This window comes from Protomyctophum bolini (assembly GCF_963924005.1).
Source record: "Protomyctophum bolini genome assembly, chromosome: 6".
NCBI lineage: Eukaryota > Metazoa > Chordata > Actinopteri > Myctophiformes > Myctophidae > Protomyctophum > Protomyctophum bolini.
In genome coordinates, this window is record NC_137867.1 from 21,773,996 (window position 1) to 21,789,663 (window position 15,668).

At 41.1% G+C, this 15,668-nt stretch overlaps 1 protein-coding gene across 8 annotated transcripts; it reads right to left on the reverse strand.

Annotated features, from left to right (window-relative positions):
- Positions 1–27: 27 nt before the first annotated feature.
- Positions 28–15,559, reverse strand: hnrnpk (heterogeneous nuclear ribonucleoprotein K). 8 transcript variants are annotated; one of them, XM_080765503.1, is made up of 18 exons: positions 15,526–15,559; positions 14,310–14,386; positions 14,046–14,199; positions 13,370–13,467; positions 12,998–13,054; positions 12,015–12,058; positions 10,294–10,366; positions 9,921–10,034; positions 8,220–8,348; positions 7,696–8,027; positions 7,075–7,122; positions 5,746–5,802; positions 4,564–4,603; positions 3,724–3,739; positions 3,280–3,312; positions 3,062–3,129; positions 2,319–2,488; positions 28–1,313 (listed from the first exon to the last, which is right to left on the reverse strand). In XM_080765503.1, the coding sequence occupies exons 3-18, from the start codon at positions 14,104–14,106 to the stop codon at positions 1,283–1,285; spliced, it is 1,371 nt and encodes a 456-aa protein (XP_080621629.1). In that variant the 5' UTR covers positions 14,107–14,199; positions 14,310–14,386; positions 15,526–15,559; the 3' UTR covers positions 28–1,282. The 8 variants fall into 8 exon arrangements, with proteins under 8 accessions (XP_080621629.1, XP_080621633.1, XP_080621632.1 ...); XM_080765507.1 differs by having other exon boundaries at positions 9,921–10,028; positions 15,470–15,551; XM_080765506.1 differs by having other exon boundaries at positions 28–1,023; positions 15,470–15,551.
- Between the last annotated feature and the right edge of the window lie 109 nt (positions 15,560–15,668).

A 15,668-nucleotide genomic window follows, 5' to 3' on the forward strand; every position in this document is an offset into this window, starting at 1 on the left:
CAAGCGTTTCAAAATCAATAGCCAGGATGGTAAAAAGTGGCATAATCTTTATTCATCAGTTTACAATTTGACAGTGTGAATTCTACAGCATGGAGAGGAAAACAGGTGTAGAACACAGGAAATTGCAGGGGCAAAATGGATAATTTCCACATTAAAGTCTCCCAGACATTGTCGTATAACTAGCTAAATCTTTCCATTTCATGTTCCAGATTGCTCACTCAACATCCTTATAAAAGAGTTCACCTGCCCTGTGTCTTACATCAGGTGTACAACTGAAAGTAACAATCAGCATAATATTCTTCCACAAAGTCAGAGTCCCAAACTCACAATATCTCAGAACTGAAAACACTTCAAAGGAGTACAATTTCCAACGGCTCTTAAAAATAATAAAATGCTCCATAAAAAAAAGGTGTGTGTGTGGGGAGGGAGGGGGGGGGGGGTGAAAAAGAAAAAAAGAAAAGAAAAGAGTAGCTTACATTCTGCGCGTTGCACTGAGTGGTGATGGTGCACAACTGTGTGTGAGACACTATTACAAACGAGAGAAAGCACACCCATCCTCATACATACACACACACTGGACAGGTTTACTGTATAGACACAAACACTGCTAGACCTTAGAAAACCCATTCAAAAAGTTTAATTTAGTCTCCCTTTCAAAATGCACCAGAGGGCTTTTTGAGAGACCAGCATTTAAAAAAAAAAAAAAAAAAAAAAAAAAAATTACAGAGTGTGAGAAATATGAAATGGACTACACTCGTGAAAAATAAAATAAAAAATGCAGGAAACCTACATTTTCTTTTACGCACAGGAATGTTGGGCATTGTTATTTATTTTTATTTAAAAATACAAAAATAAGATTCAAAAAAGAAACCCACAATCCGGGATCATAGTCTGAGGGTGTGGGGTAGGGGAGGTTGTGTTGGAGAGGGACAGAGGGGTTGGGGAGGGGGGGCAATCTGAGTCTGCATCAATCTGTCTCCTGGGGGGGGGGTCTAGATGAACTGACCAGAGTACTGCTTCACACTGAAATATAAAGAGTACAAAAAAGAAACTAAATAAAGAACAATAAAATATAATTCAAAATACATTCAGTACATTAGGTATAGGTGACTTGGAGGGGAGGGGCATGGGGGGTGCACCAATCTTACATAAAATGGGCAGGGGCGTTTGGACTGGAGGGAAAGGGGGATGACAGAGAGAGCGACAGACAGAGAGAGAGGCAGAAGGATGTGTATCATCGATGGCAGGAGGAGGAAGAGGACTAGGAAGAGGAAGGGTATGGTTAGTCCTGGTGTCCAAGCAGGTGCAGCGCACTGGGGAGGAGGAGAGGAAGGAAGAGGGAGGCAGGGTTAGTTACCATGGCAACACTACACACTACATACGACAGCAGTTCTACAGCTATGTTAGCATTTTAGTTATGCTAGCTAGCATCAAACAAGAAAAGTAGTGTATGATACGTGCTGATTTGTTGCCAAGGGAGACAGAAGAGGAGGAGCCTGTGCCATTTGGCAGACTGTGATTTGTTGTCGGTTGATCTAACTAAAAACAACAAAATCACTAGTCTTCCACACAGCAGCAGCCAGGGGAAGAATCAATCCACTCCCTGCATCACAGTGAAACGGCTTGGATGGCTAAACAAGTAAACATTCGGTTTGATTTATTTGGAAGATTGTGACACTTTAAGAAACATCATGTCAAGGATGCTTCTTTGGTTTCAAAACAAAAATCAATCTAGAAGAATGTAAAATATACGTACAAATACTTTGTCTACTCATTCACAGCCATTTCATGTAAGAGGAAGGTTTGAACTAGTTGCAGGTTGCATGGGGAGGAAAGGAAGGGGGTTAGTTAACAGAAGAGTTAAAAGGCAAAAGAATTGCATAGCCCAACAAAGAGTGGGTTAATTAGAAACAGGATGCAATACAAAAATATATATCCATATATTGTTCCACTCAATAAAACAGCAATTCTTAATAGGTTAAGTCAGAGGAATGGGAAAATACATTAATTTGTTCAAAAAGAAAAAAATCCTTGGAAATACTTTTCATGGCTTGTTTAACCAATATGGTTCACAATGTTAGTTCAATATCTGATATTCAGGCTCAGACAGAACGGATTATTTACAGAGAGAATTAGTTCAGTGGGTTTCCAATGGTTCTATTCTATAATGTGGTTGCTTTTATACAAGTTTCAAGACATTACAAACTACCAACTGTGGCAACTCATCTCAGTCAAAATGCCATTAAAGTATTTAAAAGGATTTAGCTTCTACTAAGACCAGAGTTGTCTTTGGTCACAGAGGCGGTTTCAGAACTTGCCTGTTCTGCAGAAGGTACTGAGCATTTTGGATCTGGTCCTGTGTACCGCTGATGGTGATGATGCGATCCTCAGAGCCTTCCAGAGGCTCATCAATCTTGATGGAAGCCCCAGACTCGTGACGGATCTGCTTAATCCGCTGGCCTCCCTTGCCAATGATAGAGCCAGCCAGCTATATATATATATATACATAAGGCAGAGGATGAGAAAGACATGTTCAGAATAAGAACACCCAGTTTTAATAAAGTCAGCAACAAACAGGCAAATATATTAAGTAACCCATGCACAGAGAAGAATGTGTCCCAATATATATATGAAAATAAGGGGAAATATTCAGAACTTGAAACACATCTACCATTACTTCCCTGTTCTGAAGTCTGCTGTGTATGTGTATAATTAGTCATTAGTCACAACATTAGTAATTCACCACCCATCAGTAATCCCAAGTGCAGTGTTAATGGGGATGCCACAGTATGTATGATGAATAAATGAACGCATAAAATGTTGGTGGTATAAGACCTCAGGCACACGCAATGTGAAAAACTAAATGTTATCATGACTTACGGCTTTTTTATTATTAAGGCTGTAAAGACATGGAGAGCAACAGATGTGCATGCACATTGCACACATTCTAACTGACTGCATATCCATATCCCATGTGGTGATGCATGGTGAAGTACAGCAATCACAAACTGAATGACCCCTTGGCGTGTATACATATGTGGGTTTGTGGTTATTTACTCACATCTTTAGGGATGGTCACTTGTGTGGTGATGACTGGACCGCCCATGTCATTATAGGAGCCACGTCCACCTGAAAGATGAAAGGAGGGAGCCGTGGAAATAAGAAAGAAAGGAAACAACTATTGTCACAATGTCTAATATCCAGTAAAAATGCACCCACAATATACATTACATCATCAGCAAGTAAAAGTGCCCCAGCAAACATTTTATGGAGACTCACCTGACTGGTAGTTGTCCCAGGAGGAAGTGCTATCTGAGATTTAGAGTGTGGGAGAAAGATATTTAACATTGACCCAGTGAAACATGAGCCTGCTCATTGTGAGAAACTTTTAGACAAACACTGAAACCGTTACTTGATAATGCATTAACAGTCCTTGTAGGTCTTCTTCTGATGAGCACATTTAAAACAATGCAATCATTCATTTAAAGCAATATTGCCACAGCACAGATAGGCAAGACAGGAGATTATAATCATAACATGTTTAAATTCTGATTCAGCTAACACAGCAAAGAATTATGCTTACAACATCCATCTATTGGAGCAGTAAAATAAGCATTCAGATATTCAATCTCTGCACGCAAGAACACAACAGATATACACAGAAAAACATACATTCTTGCAATATTGTATGAGTATATACACAATCATTAAAATATAACTCACCGTATCCACCGCCACCCTGTAAAAAGACAAGCGAAAACAGGGTTAGATACAGTACACACATTTCCTTTCATCTTTCCACATGGATGGATCGATATGAATGTGATAGTGTATGGATGATGCAGCAGCCTTGTCCATGGAGCACACGCAACTAAATGCCACCGGGTTTTCATCCATAAGCTAGACTCCTCCTCCCTCTCTCTACCCCCCTCCTTCCTGTCACACTCCCCCCCCTCTCTCCTTATGACTCCATCAGCCCCCATTTTCACCTGCTATTCAGCTGCTGCTCTGTCACCAGGGCAACAGGCGATTCAAAAAGCTGTTGCTGAGCAACGGCAGGCAGTATCCAGCCAGCTCTCGGAAAGAGGGGGGAAAGAGAGAGAGAGAAAGGGAGAGCAAGCAAGAGACCTTCCCGTCTGTCAACAAAGCATTATTGCCTAGCAACCTACCACAGCCACCCCCACATCTCCCCCAGATCCTTCCTCTCCTAGTGGGAAAACAGGTTGGCCGTTAAAGTACATGGTGGAGGGCAATTATGGCTGATTATTGTGGGGTGTCTCCGCTGTGGTGATTATGGTCATTTGGTGGGAATGGCTTGCACTGTGATAAAGCTTGCTTATATGCATGGTCAGGTCCGGTATCTGTGCAAATGTGAATGCGTGGGTGCACATGAGTGGACGGTGGCTACGGTAATATTGCCTCAGTCTTTTGTCATTAACTACATCGGCACAATCATGGCCATTGTCTGCTGTTCGGGCCTATCAGCACGCCAACCAAAGGATGCCGGCGCCCAATGACATGTACGGGAACAGAGCTGCATGCACTTAGCCAAGGGTCACTAACCATGTTATCGCCATAGCGATCCGGTCTTCCTCTTCTGTCGCTGCGGACGAGGAAGGGAAGGGAGGGTGGGGGGACAAGACAAAGTAGTAAAAAAAGCTCATCAATATTCAAACAAAAATCTCTGGTCTAGGTCAAACTGCCTCACACACACACACAACGTTAAGATTACAGTATAAACACATTTCCTCCTAGCCGTCCACCCACGCATTAACAGGAACAGCTCTGACAGTGTTATGGTGAGAGGATTGACAGGTGGCGGTGGTGATGAGAGTCTGCCACTTCTTATCCCAAAACTGAGCTCAAATGAAGCCATCGGTTAAATAGAATGAAACTTAAAAATGTATAGCCGGCCAAATTCTAGTGAAAAATGGGTACCAGTTGCCAACTTGCTGTTACTTGGCACAATTCACCTCTATCGTCACAGTAAGCACTCTTATACACCACTCCTTGTTTTTGCCATTTGCACCTACCAAGTGACTATATATAGATTATTGACGTGTCGCATAACCTGTGCAATATAATTGCTAAATATTACTAACTAGTCTGTACAAAAGATTGTGCAGAAGATGGGTTCAGAACAGACAGGCCTTTTTGGGGAGGGGTCAGAATAAATTATGTATTTAGATTGTTATTCGACTCAACTGTTCAACTGTAGACGCAAACAACATTCAGTGACATTAACCCATTAGATCAAAGCATCAGTCTAGAGGCACAGAATTAAATAAATCTACATAATTCTTTCAACATTAATTGATCAATCTTGGTATTGGATAAGTGGTTATATATTGTACTGTACAGTGAAAACAATGGGATTGGATTAGTAGTAGTGAGTAATCACTATACTACTAATCCAATCCCATCATAGATGACAATGTTGACATTTTAAGACGTGACATCACTTGACTGACTGAAAGTCTTCAAAAAGACTCCAAAATGTGGACTGTGAAATGTGGACAGTGGTCACAGGGTCAAGCCAAGGAGCTTTTACAAGCCAGGGTTATTACAAGCAGGGACTGAGTGAGACAGTAATGTTTATAGGATAAGACAGGAGGGAGCAGGTTAACAAAGAGGACAGAATTATCTTCCGTGGGGTCAGAAAAGGTGATGAGCAGGCACACCAGAAAGGTTGAGAAGAAAGGGTAGGGCAATATGGGAGGGATAATATTGGACTTGAAGGGATACCTTGACGTTATGAATTCTAATCTGATTGGTGTCTTGGTCAGGCCCCTGTCAGATTTTCTGAGGGAATAAAAAGAATTCAGTATTTATCAGCATTAAGGTATTTTCACACCAAGTCCATTATGAACACGCAGGACAAAAATAAGAAAACAATACAGGTGCAATTTCTACGGACTGCAACCTTTCACACCAAGTCCGAAGCGATTCTTTGCATCCATGCTGGGAAATGTTCTCAGCAGCAAGTAAATGAAAAACCTCTCCAGTGTATGGGGATCAAAACATCTGGATGTAGTCTCCCAAAAGATAAACAATGACAGGATTTTATAGACAAGGTTGGGCTTCATGGTCAACACTGTAAAACACTTAATATTCTGCAGCATTTCAGATTATGTACAATCTGCCACAACACTCTTAATTTGCCATAGACCCTTTGTCACACACAAAAAACACAATGTTAGGTTTCCCCATGTGATATATTTTCATTACCGTGGCGTTTCTTCTACGTTATATCTACAGCTATGATGTACACAGAATAAGGTATCCGATTAGTCACATAGTTTTTATACATAACTTCAGCAACTTTACACCTCAGTGTTTCGTTCGTCATTACAGGGTACACAACGTTTTGGCCACAGTTGGCTGAAACGGACCGGACCTTTATCAGACCTGATGAACGCCAACTATGGCCGAAGCCATGTGTACCTTGTAATGACAGCGTTTTAAAATAAACGAAACGCTGAGGAGCAAAGCTGTGCAGAATTTTATCCTTTCAGATTCACATCGTGTCCCCAGCACCACCAATGAACTGAATGAGCACTACGCATTGTTTTGTATCGATAATAAATATAACGAGCCATGGCCACACAGCAGGTTTGGACTTGTATTGATAATATAACGAGGCATGGCCACACAGCAGGTTTGGACTTGTATTGATAATATAACGAGGCATGGCCACACAGCAGGTTTGGACTTGTGAGCAAGAAGTCATAGCCATGTATGTTCTCATTATCAAAATTAAATGTGTGGATGTTTTATGCCAAAAAACTAACTCTGACTTGGTGTAAAAGTCCTAGTTTATTAGTGTTCCTCATGGACAGCAATGGGTAATAAGCTAGCTTGCTAGCAGCAATAAACTTTAACATTGCTACAAATGCCATTACCTCATTTAAGTTTTTTGACTTACACATATCCCACCCAATTGTGAAAATTGCAAGGAAAAGTGAAATAACAGACTGAAATTTCAAATGTCAGGGTATCCCTTTAAAGACAGCACTCGTTGGGCTAAAGAAAAGTCAAGTGGGAGGAGGGCAGAGGACTGGGGCAGAGACTTACTTTGACCTGTCATCTGAGCCACGGTACGAGTCATAGTAACGGTCATCTCTGTGGGCCAAGGTGAAGATGGAGACACAAGCGTACACACGCACACACAGACACACAAACAAATGAGCACATATGCTTTATGGAATGAGTTTGCAATGATTTCTGAATACTGATGAGTTTATAGAGGCAAGCATAGTATGACATTGGTTTACATGCACAATACTGGATCCAATTCATCCTATGAATGAAATCAACAACTTGTGTGAAGCCATGTTGAAAATACACCAAGGCAGAGTAGAATTTACAGAAACCCCAACAACAGTTAGGTCAACTGCAAACTATGAAATGATATTGCAACATAATTTCATGCACATTATTTCTGGTGATCCAGAACTAAACAAAATAGAGAAAACACTCAATGAAGAGACAGACGGTTTTGAGAACAACTCAGTGGTTTAGTCAGTAGGACTGCGCAAACCTTTGCGGCCAACCAGTTAAGATAAAACAAAAGGGTTCACCATTTTATTTTAGTGAAGATGCAGTTTTTTTCTTTTTTTAAATACACAAGTTGCCCGGATTAATGTTAGATATGTTTTTGGTTTTTTTTACACACACAAGCAATTGGGTTCTTACCCTCCTCTGTGTGGGGGTCCCATGGGCATGCTGCGTCCTCGACCACCTCCCCTAGCACCCCTTCCAGGGTGGGGAGGTGGTGGCCCTCTGCGGGGGCTTATCTCATCATAGTCCCGACGGGAAGGGGGCATGGGGCCTCGTCCCCCCCTACCGGAGGGCATGCGGTCAAACCCACGGTCACCTCCGCCCCCACGGCCACCACGCATGGGGAAACCCCCCATGGGCCTACGGCTACCCCCTCTCTCTTCAAACATCATGGTGAAACCGCCATAGTCATAGGTTTCATCATAGAAGTTTGGGTCGTAGGGCTGGGCACGTCCTTTAATAGGAGCCTGATGAGGGACAGGCCAGGGAAAACATTGTGATGTCACCAAAAACGACAGAAAACTGATGTGTATATATGCTGTACTCTTATTCATAAACATATACAAATATAATGGCAGCTAACTGGGTAAGACACTATGACCACCCAATGGCCACATTTTGTTCTGTATAAAGTCTAAACCGTAGAAAACATGACTTACATCAGCTATGAGCTCCAGCATAGTCTTGATGCACTCCACCACCCTCTCCGACTTCCCTCCAACCAGCACCACACGGTCTGTTGACTGAGGACAGCACTCCTGAAACAGCTTGATGCTCGTCTGTGTGTTCTGGACAAATATACATACACACAAAAATGTTAGACATAATCACTGAAAAATAAACTCTGTATGCACCGTCCACGAATTTGATAGGGGTTTCTATGGAAATTATATTACAAGATCACACATTTTGATGTTGAAGAGTGCCATCACTTAACAAAAATCAACCATAATGGGACACTAATTAATTCAAACCAGTGGTACTGTAATGCCTTTGCTTCAGTTGGCCTCATCTTTAATGATAATTTTGCCATAATCTGCCTAAATGCTTCGGTATCGAGATTATTCGATCAGCAGCATGGCTTGGCTCTAATTCCCCCAATTTTGACATTAGCGCTGAGAATAATAGCCCACGACACTATTCTCACCAAATTGATCCAAGCCCCACATACAAGGCTGCAAAAATGCGTCCACATTCTCAGATATTTGTTCTTGTGGAAAACGTACCTTGTGCAGTGTGCACACTTCTTTGCCAATAGACTATGGAGCCAGGTGTAAACCCTTAATTCTGATGGCCTGCCAATTAGCCCATTGATATGTTAAATATTTCTTCATATAAATAATCGATCATTTCAGTAGCAAGAGCATCAAAATGTTAACCAGGCCTGCAGTAGGCTAGGCACTGGACAAATGTGCATGCCATTATTTAACCCATTTAGACCTGAGGGAGATTTTAAAAAAGCCTCCTATAACCTAAGGTTTTCTGAAAACCTTCTTATAAAAGAAAATGTTGCTATATGAGACAGAGGTGTACGTGACGGAGGGCGCAGCTGGCATTTAAGGTAAAACAACGTATAGGTAACACAAGGTCTAAATGGGTTCGAAATATGAGGAAATGACAGAGGGAGAAAGAAATCCAACATCAACTTTAACGACCGCCCGACAGGAGTTTTCATGTTACACGGTAAGACTACAGTCATTAGTATTATTGTCATCACGTAGATGGGTCAGTCGTGTAACTTTCCCAATGTTAAGAGGTGTATGTGTTCAACAACACAGCCATGCAAAACAACATTTACAGCTATGAGGTGACGAAAGATTGTCTTGCATACCAACGGTTGCCAAACTATTTGGATTGGCATTGGACAATTTATTTTTGGAGTGGAGTTTAACGAAGGGCTAATGCGGATAGTGAACAAATCATTATAGTTTGAAAATGAAATCCTTCAATGTAGATGTCGAAAAAAGAAAAAAAAGATTACACCCGTGTGAAGTGAGGGCCGCTCTTATCATCATACATCATCTCATTGCGGCCAATCACAATTTGCGTCCTGACTTTTGTCTTCAATGTTTGTTTCCACAAACACTCAAAACTGGCGATTCATTGTCAATGGCATTCAATGTTTGCGTTTGGACTAACACTCAAAACTGGCCCTTTATTGTCAATGGCATTCAATCTTTGTGTTAGGACAATGTTTGTGTTTACACAAACCCTCAAAGCTGGAGATAGGAGGGGCTAGCGCCCCTCAAAAATAAATGTGACAGCCCAAACATAAAAAGCAAAATTAATCTGTGACTATGTATGCTCAATTCAAACAATTGTCACATATTTAAATGATTTATTTGGGAGTGTATATATACCTCTCGTAGCTCCTTGATCTTTGCCCCCTTCACACCGATAATAGAACCAGCCAGGCTCTGATGGATCAATAGACGCAGCTCGCAGTCGAAATCCATGCCGTTGTAATGCTGGTACTGGGGAGAATTATCAATCTGTTAGGACTGTACTAAAGTGACATAAAATGAATTAACAAGAACTCTTCTCTCCCAGTGCTTGACCTTTGACACAAAACAGTAACTCTTAGCGTTCCGATATTGATCTTAAGTAAGAAGCATGGACTTGGGATGCAAATATAATAAACTGCATGGGGAGTGCTACAACAAAAATAGGAACATTTACTGTGATATACAGTAAGAGATGGCAGCAATGTGGAGCAGAATAAACAAGACTCACCTCCTCCAGAGTTGGGATGATCTTAAGCAGTATCTCTCCAACTGTTTCGATGTCTGCGCTGATGCTTAGGATGCTTTAGATCAGACCCGTCGATTGCAGCGTGGAGTACAGACAGGACGCAGCCAACAGAGATTAACCAGAGGAACACATCAGGTGGTGGCGTGGTGCCATCCCGAAGAATAGGAAACAGTACTTCAGATTAAGACAATTCAGAACGTCCCTTAAAAGAAGAGACTTGACCATAGAGAAAGACCCACACCTATATATCCCATCCAGCACTGTGACTAACCAGGCTAAAATGAGCAATTGATGTACTAGATTTAAAAACGTTCGTTAACTTTAACAGTAGTATCAGTTATGGTCAGAGAATAAGTGCTTAACTATCCCTACATGATCAAAAGGTAATAAAAATAAATAAATAAAACACATTAGTCTGTTGCCCAGGGAAAGACGGGAAAACAGAAGACATAAAAGGCAAAGTGATTGTGTTTGGTGACCGTTGGAGTGAGGTGAGGTGATAAGTTTAGGACGATCTGGGACTAAAAAAAAAGCACCAGTGGTGCCAAAGAGGGAAAACAATAACCTGAAGCCAAAAGGGATGGATGCACACTACAAATAATGTGTCAAGATTATGCCCGAAAATGCTGCACCAAATATATTTTAAAGATCTGGGCGTCGGCTAAATTAATCATCTAGCAATCTCAATTTTAGGGCGAGATATTCTCAGACAATGCTCCTGCTATGTGATAATATAGCTACGGCAGCACTTTGTTTTTTACTGGGTAGTTAGTTTATAAATAATTTTGTTGTCTGCATCCTCCCTAATGTTGCAAGACAATAGCAAAAAAAGAGAGTTGAAACTAATGACTCAAAATAGATTATACTACCAACAGAATAAACTGGAAAAACCCTGATAAGAGTGCTAAACTGCAGTTTGTACATGGGAGAAGGATGGCAGACGATATAGACAGTCGAGAGCAACAGAGCAGGTTATGCCATGGAAGGAGGCATTTTTCACCGCTCAACTCAACAGTTTTTAAAGGGATGAGGGAAGTGACAAACATAAGACCATGGGACTATGAGCAAGAAAAGAGAAAAATAAGTAGTCTTGCAATTTCAATAGCTCCAACAGTAAATGGCAAAGATCAGCTAGGCAGGAGAACGAAAAGAAAAAAATACACACAACACTGGAACCCTATAGGCTGGCCTTTTTCCACACAGATTTAGCTCAATGTGCAGTCTTTAACAAAATGATGACAGCATCACAAGAAAAGCATGGGATGGGGCAAGAATGATATGAAAAGCTAAAAAACAAACAAAACACCAGTACATTGATTCTGAGAGGGGGAAAAGAGGTGAGGAACGCAGAAGGTAATCATCACTTAAATTAATAAAAAACAGACATATTGAAAACACTGGATCAAGTTATAGAGTAGATCTGAACAGACTGCAAAAGATTTTGTAAAATCCTGACATCACTTGCATATGGCTCATTGACACTGTCATGACTTTAAATGGAGGCATGTAAACAGGATGTTGACATGGCTTTTACAGGATCAAGAGGCAGATTTGGACATGAAGGCATTTTGCTTCAGATTAAAATACTTTGAGAACAGGTAGGTAAAACAACAGTGACTTGACAAAGGCAGGATGACTATTTATCTTTTCTTGTTTGTTTGTCCTGTAGTCAGGCAGTGAGAGGGAGGAGCTTAGGGACATACCGCTCAGGCCCACTGCTGTCTGGGACTGACACACTGGCATTGAACTGGGCGTGGCATGGGCAGGGGCCAGATGTCAATCAAGTAAGACACCCATTTAGGGACAGGGCACGATTATGGGCAGGGCCAACCAGGGTGTCAGGTGGGCGGGCGCAGGAGGGGCCATCCAGAACATGGGCAACAGAGGAGGAAGTGGGCAAAAAAGTCAACAATAAAATAATAAACAGGGGAGAGGGAAGAGGGAAGGGAGGGGAAGAGGAATACATTTTAATATACAGGCTCTACACTGATCAAATGTGACTTCATTTTTAATCTCTCAGAGCTTGGTTTGTCAAAGAGAGAGGAGGAGAGGGTGAAATTGGAAAATGGGTAATGGGGCATTGAGAGATTTAGAGGGGTAAAATGTTGGGAAAATAGGCAGAAAGAGGGACAATGAGAGAGAGGGAGCAGCTGAGGGAGAGTGGGAGGAGGAGAAAAGTGTGGAGGGGCAGAGAAAGAGAGACGTAATGACATTGAATGAGTTGAGAGTTGGCCAGGTTGCTCAAACATCTCCAATAGAATGACTAATGGCAGTTGGCGCTACAAATGATCTCATCTTCACCACTGTGCCCATTCTAGAATTAGCAAGAGCATCAGTATGGCTTCGACCAAGAAGTTATAATCGACAGTAGACATTATGCAAAAGTAAATGGACTTGAAGTTGGACATTTGCCCTTTGTGGGGGTCAGTTCAGCGGAGACAATCTGATGATGCCTATGTGATAAAAATGATACACTAACCCAGAGGGGTTGTGTGAGACAAGCTCATGAACAGTAAACAAAACATTAACCTCTAACCAATAGTTTACATAGATGAAGAGACCCATTGCTAAATTCAAACATGCCATTTACACTAAATCCAATCCCTACTAAAGTGCTGTTATATTTGCTGGTAGGCTGTGCACCAGTAAATAAATACAATTTAGAATATACAGAATAGATACTCACGTCTGTACGAAGGGCTTTGATGTTTTTGCCACCCTTTCCAATTACAGCTCCTGCATTCTAAGGACAGGAATAATAATATTAATTATGAAATCATAGAAAGGCAAAGAAAAAAGGGAACTAAGTGTTAAGGTTCCACAAATACTGACACACACACACACACACACACACACACACAACTCTAAAATACTGAAAGTTTAAGATTGCTAAAATAAAGGAGACAGAGGCTGCACAAACAGATGACAAGAATATAAAGTAACCACTTAAAACCTATATTCTATGGCAGAATCTTCCCTCCATGCAAAATCTTTGCTGAATGCTCAGAACAGGGATGTTGGTTAGTGACAAAAAAAGATTAAAGGAATGCTGATTTACTTTGCTCTGCAGGAGGATGCGAAGCTCAACCATCTCGTCTGAGTTTCTGGATCGCTTGAATGATTTCTGATCGTCTGCGTCCTCCGCAGGGCGCTTACCTGGAATAAGAAGATAAATTCACACATTAGGCACACACAGGGGAGGTATGGCCAACACGTCCTCATACAAATGCTCAAAATGATAAAAGCCAATTATTTTTTGTAACACTACCAATCAACAAGTGAACATAATTACCCCCACAGTACGTAATTGTCATAAATATGCGCACATGTATGCATTTAGAATCATATTCTACATGACATTCCCCTGCAGATTTATTGGGAGAATGAATAACCATTTCAGCCTGGCTTTAAACACATGAATCAGAGAGTGATGCCGTGAAATATGGTTCTGCAACCTAGCTGTTGCATGCATAGTGGGTCTTAGTGACACCTAGCTCTGTCAGGAATACTAAATGGCATGTCTGACTGTCACAAATTTCAAAAGACTGAGAAATTAGAGAGCGAGAGAGTGATGACACCACCATTGCCTTACTATGTATTAAACAATACTTGTGATGTTCTCATTATATAGTTTGAATGTACATTTTCAACTTACTTATGTTATATACAACACACACACACACAACAATTAAGGACCCAAATCTATTATAATCTTTTTAAATCTACTATTTTACCGTTTGTCTCTGTGTTGCCGAATGAGGTCTCTTCTTGCTTCAATTCAATTTCTGTCTCCATTGTCGGTGAACAGCAGGGAGGGGAGGGCAGGCACCTCGGTCCTGGGAACAGGCAGCGTCAGGCGTAGAGGAGCAAGAAACTGTGCCTGGTGATCTGTGGTAGTTGGCCAGCATTATCGGGGGAGAAAATGGAAAAATGTGAGCCTTTTCAAACAAAGTCATGAAGATAAAAAGAGGGAGTCTGGCAGAAGGAAAGAGACTCACTGATATTTATTGTCAAGAGGAGGGTGTGATGATGATGGGCGGAACTAAATAAGCAAGGACCAAACACTGGCGCCGACCTGTCAGGGGAGAGAGACAGAGCCCGATTGGAATGCCGGAAATGATTATCAAGGAGCATTTTTATGATGGCAATATTTTAAACATAGGAAATGCTGATGTATATATATAAATATATACATATATATATATATTTTTTTTTAATGGTATGTCTCTCACCCTCACATGGCTGATATTGAGTATGATATTCTTCTGAATCAAATAACTACAAATTTAAAAACAAAGTGTGTGTAGGATTTCTCTAACATGAAGCAATAATTGGTTTGCCATAAAAAAGAAAAAAACGCTTTTTACACTACCTGCCTGAACACACTAATACATAGTAAACTCCGTGTTATCAATGTTTAACTCGAAGGATGAACAATGGATTTTACTGTGTACAATAATGTCTGGGCAGTTATCCATCACTACTCAATGGAAGACCCTAAATCGATGTTAATAAACCAGCTAACACACACACACACAGACACACACACACACACACACACACACACACACACCATTTCAATTCAATGGGCATTATTGGCATGAGAAAACATACGTTTACATTGCCAAAGAAAAATAAATACAATCGAAAATAAATGTATGTCAAATTTAAAGAATCTTCAATAGATCAATGTACCGAGATCACTCGATGCACACACACAAAGCTGCAGGCCAGGCCGGGGATGGAGGTAATGCTAACTAGCTAATGTTAGCCATTATAAGGAAATAGTGCGTCGAGAGCCGATTTAAAGGTTCGAGCTCTGGCGTTATTCTTTTTTTTTAGTTTAGTCGTTTTCTCCCAAGATACAAGAACCGCGAAAATTATGCGTTTCGTATTGCGAGCATGAGAACGAGCTCACGATATTTATCGAACGAACAGTACAAAGACTGGCCTAAGAACGTAAAATGTTCTCTAGCTTAGCATACATTGCTAGCGGTGAGCTACTGCCATCGCCATATTGAAATCACATCGCCAAAGAAAATCCGGAGCTAGCTGCCTAATTCCGCAGCATTATCGAGCTAAAGACAACTGTGCTCTAATCTCTTAACACAGAGTAAAACATATTGACATATACAACAGAGAGCAACAATTATAATACCTGTTGTTGTTGTATTCATCAGATTCTGAAACGACACACGAAAAGAAAACACCTACCAAGGATGCAACACCTCGCCTTGTTCCCCCTTCGTTACAAACAGGAAGTCATTGCACGCGGCAGACAAGGCGGCCTGATTGGTGGAGCCAAATGTTGAGTTAACAATCGAGCGTAGCTGTTGGATAGACAAGGTGTCAATCAA

What these genes read in the sequence shown, in the direction of transcription:
- hnrnpk (XM_080765505.1), bottom strand. Translation starts at nt 14,106, where the DNA reads ATGGAGACAGAAATTGAATTGAAGCAAGAAGAGACCTCATTCGGCAAC. An exon ending in TCATCCCAACTCTGGAGGAG is followed by an intron (nt 10,035 to 10,293) that starts GTGAGTCTTGTT and finishes AATTCTCCCCAG; the next exon opens with TACCAGCATTACAACGGCAT. An exon ending in GGCTCAGATGACAGGTCAAA is followed by an intron (nt 5,803 to 7,074) that starts GTAAGTCTCTGC and finishes TTATTCCCTCAG; the next exon opens with AAAATCTGACAGGGGCCTGA.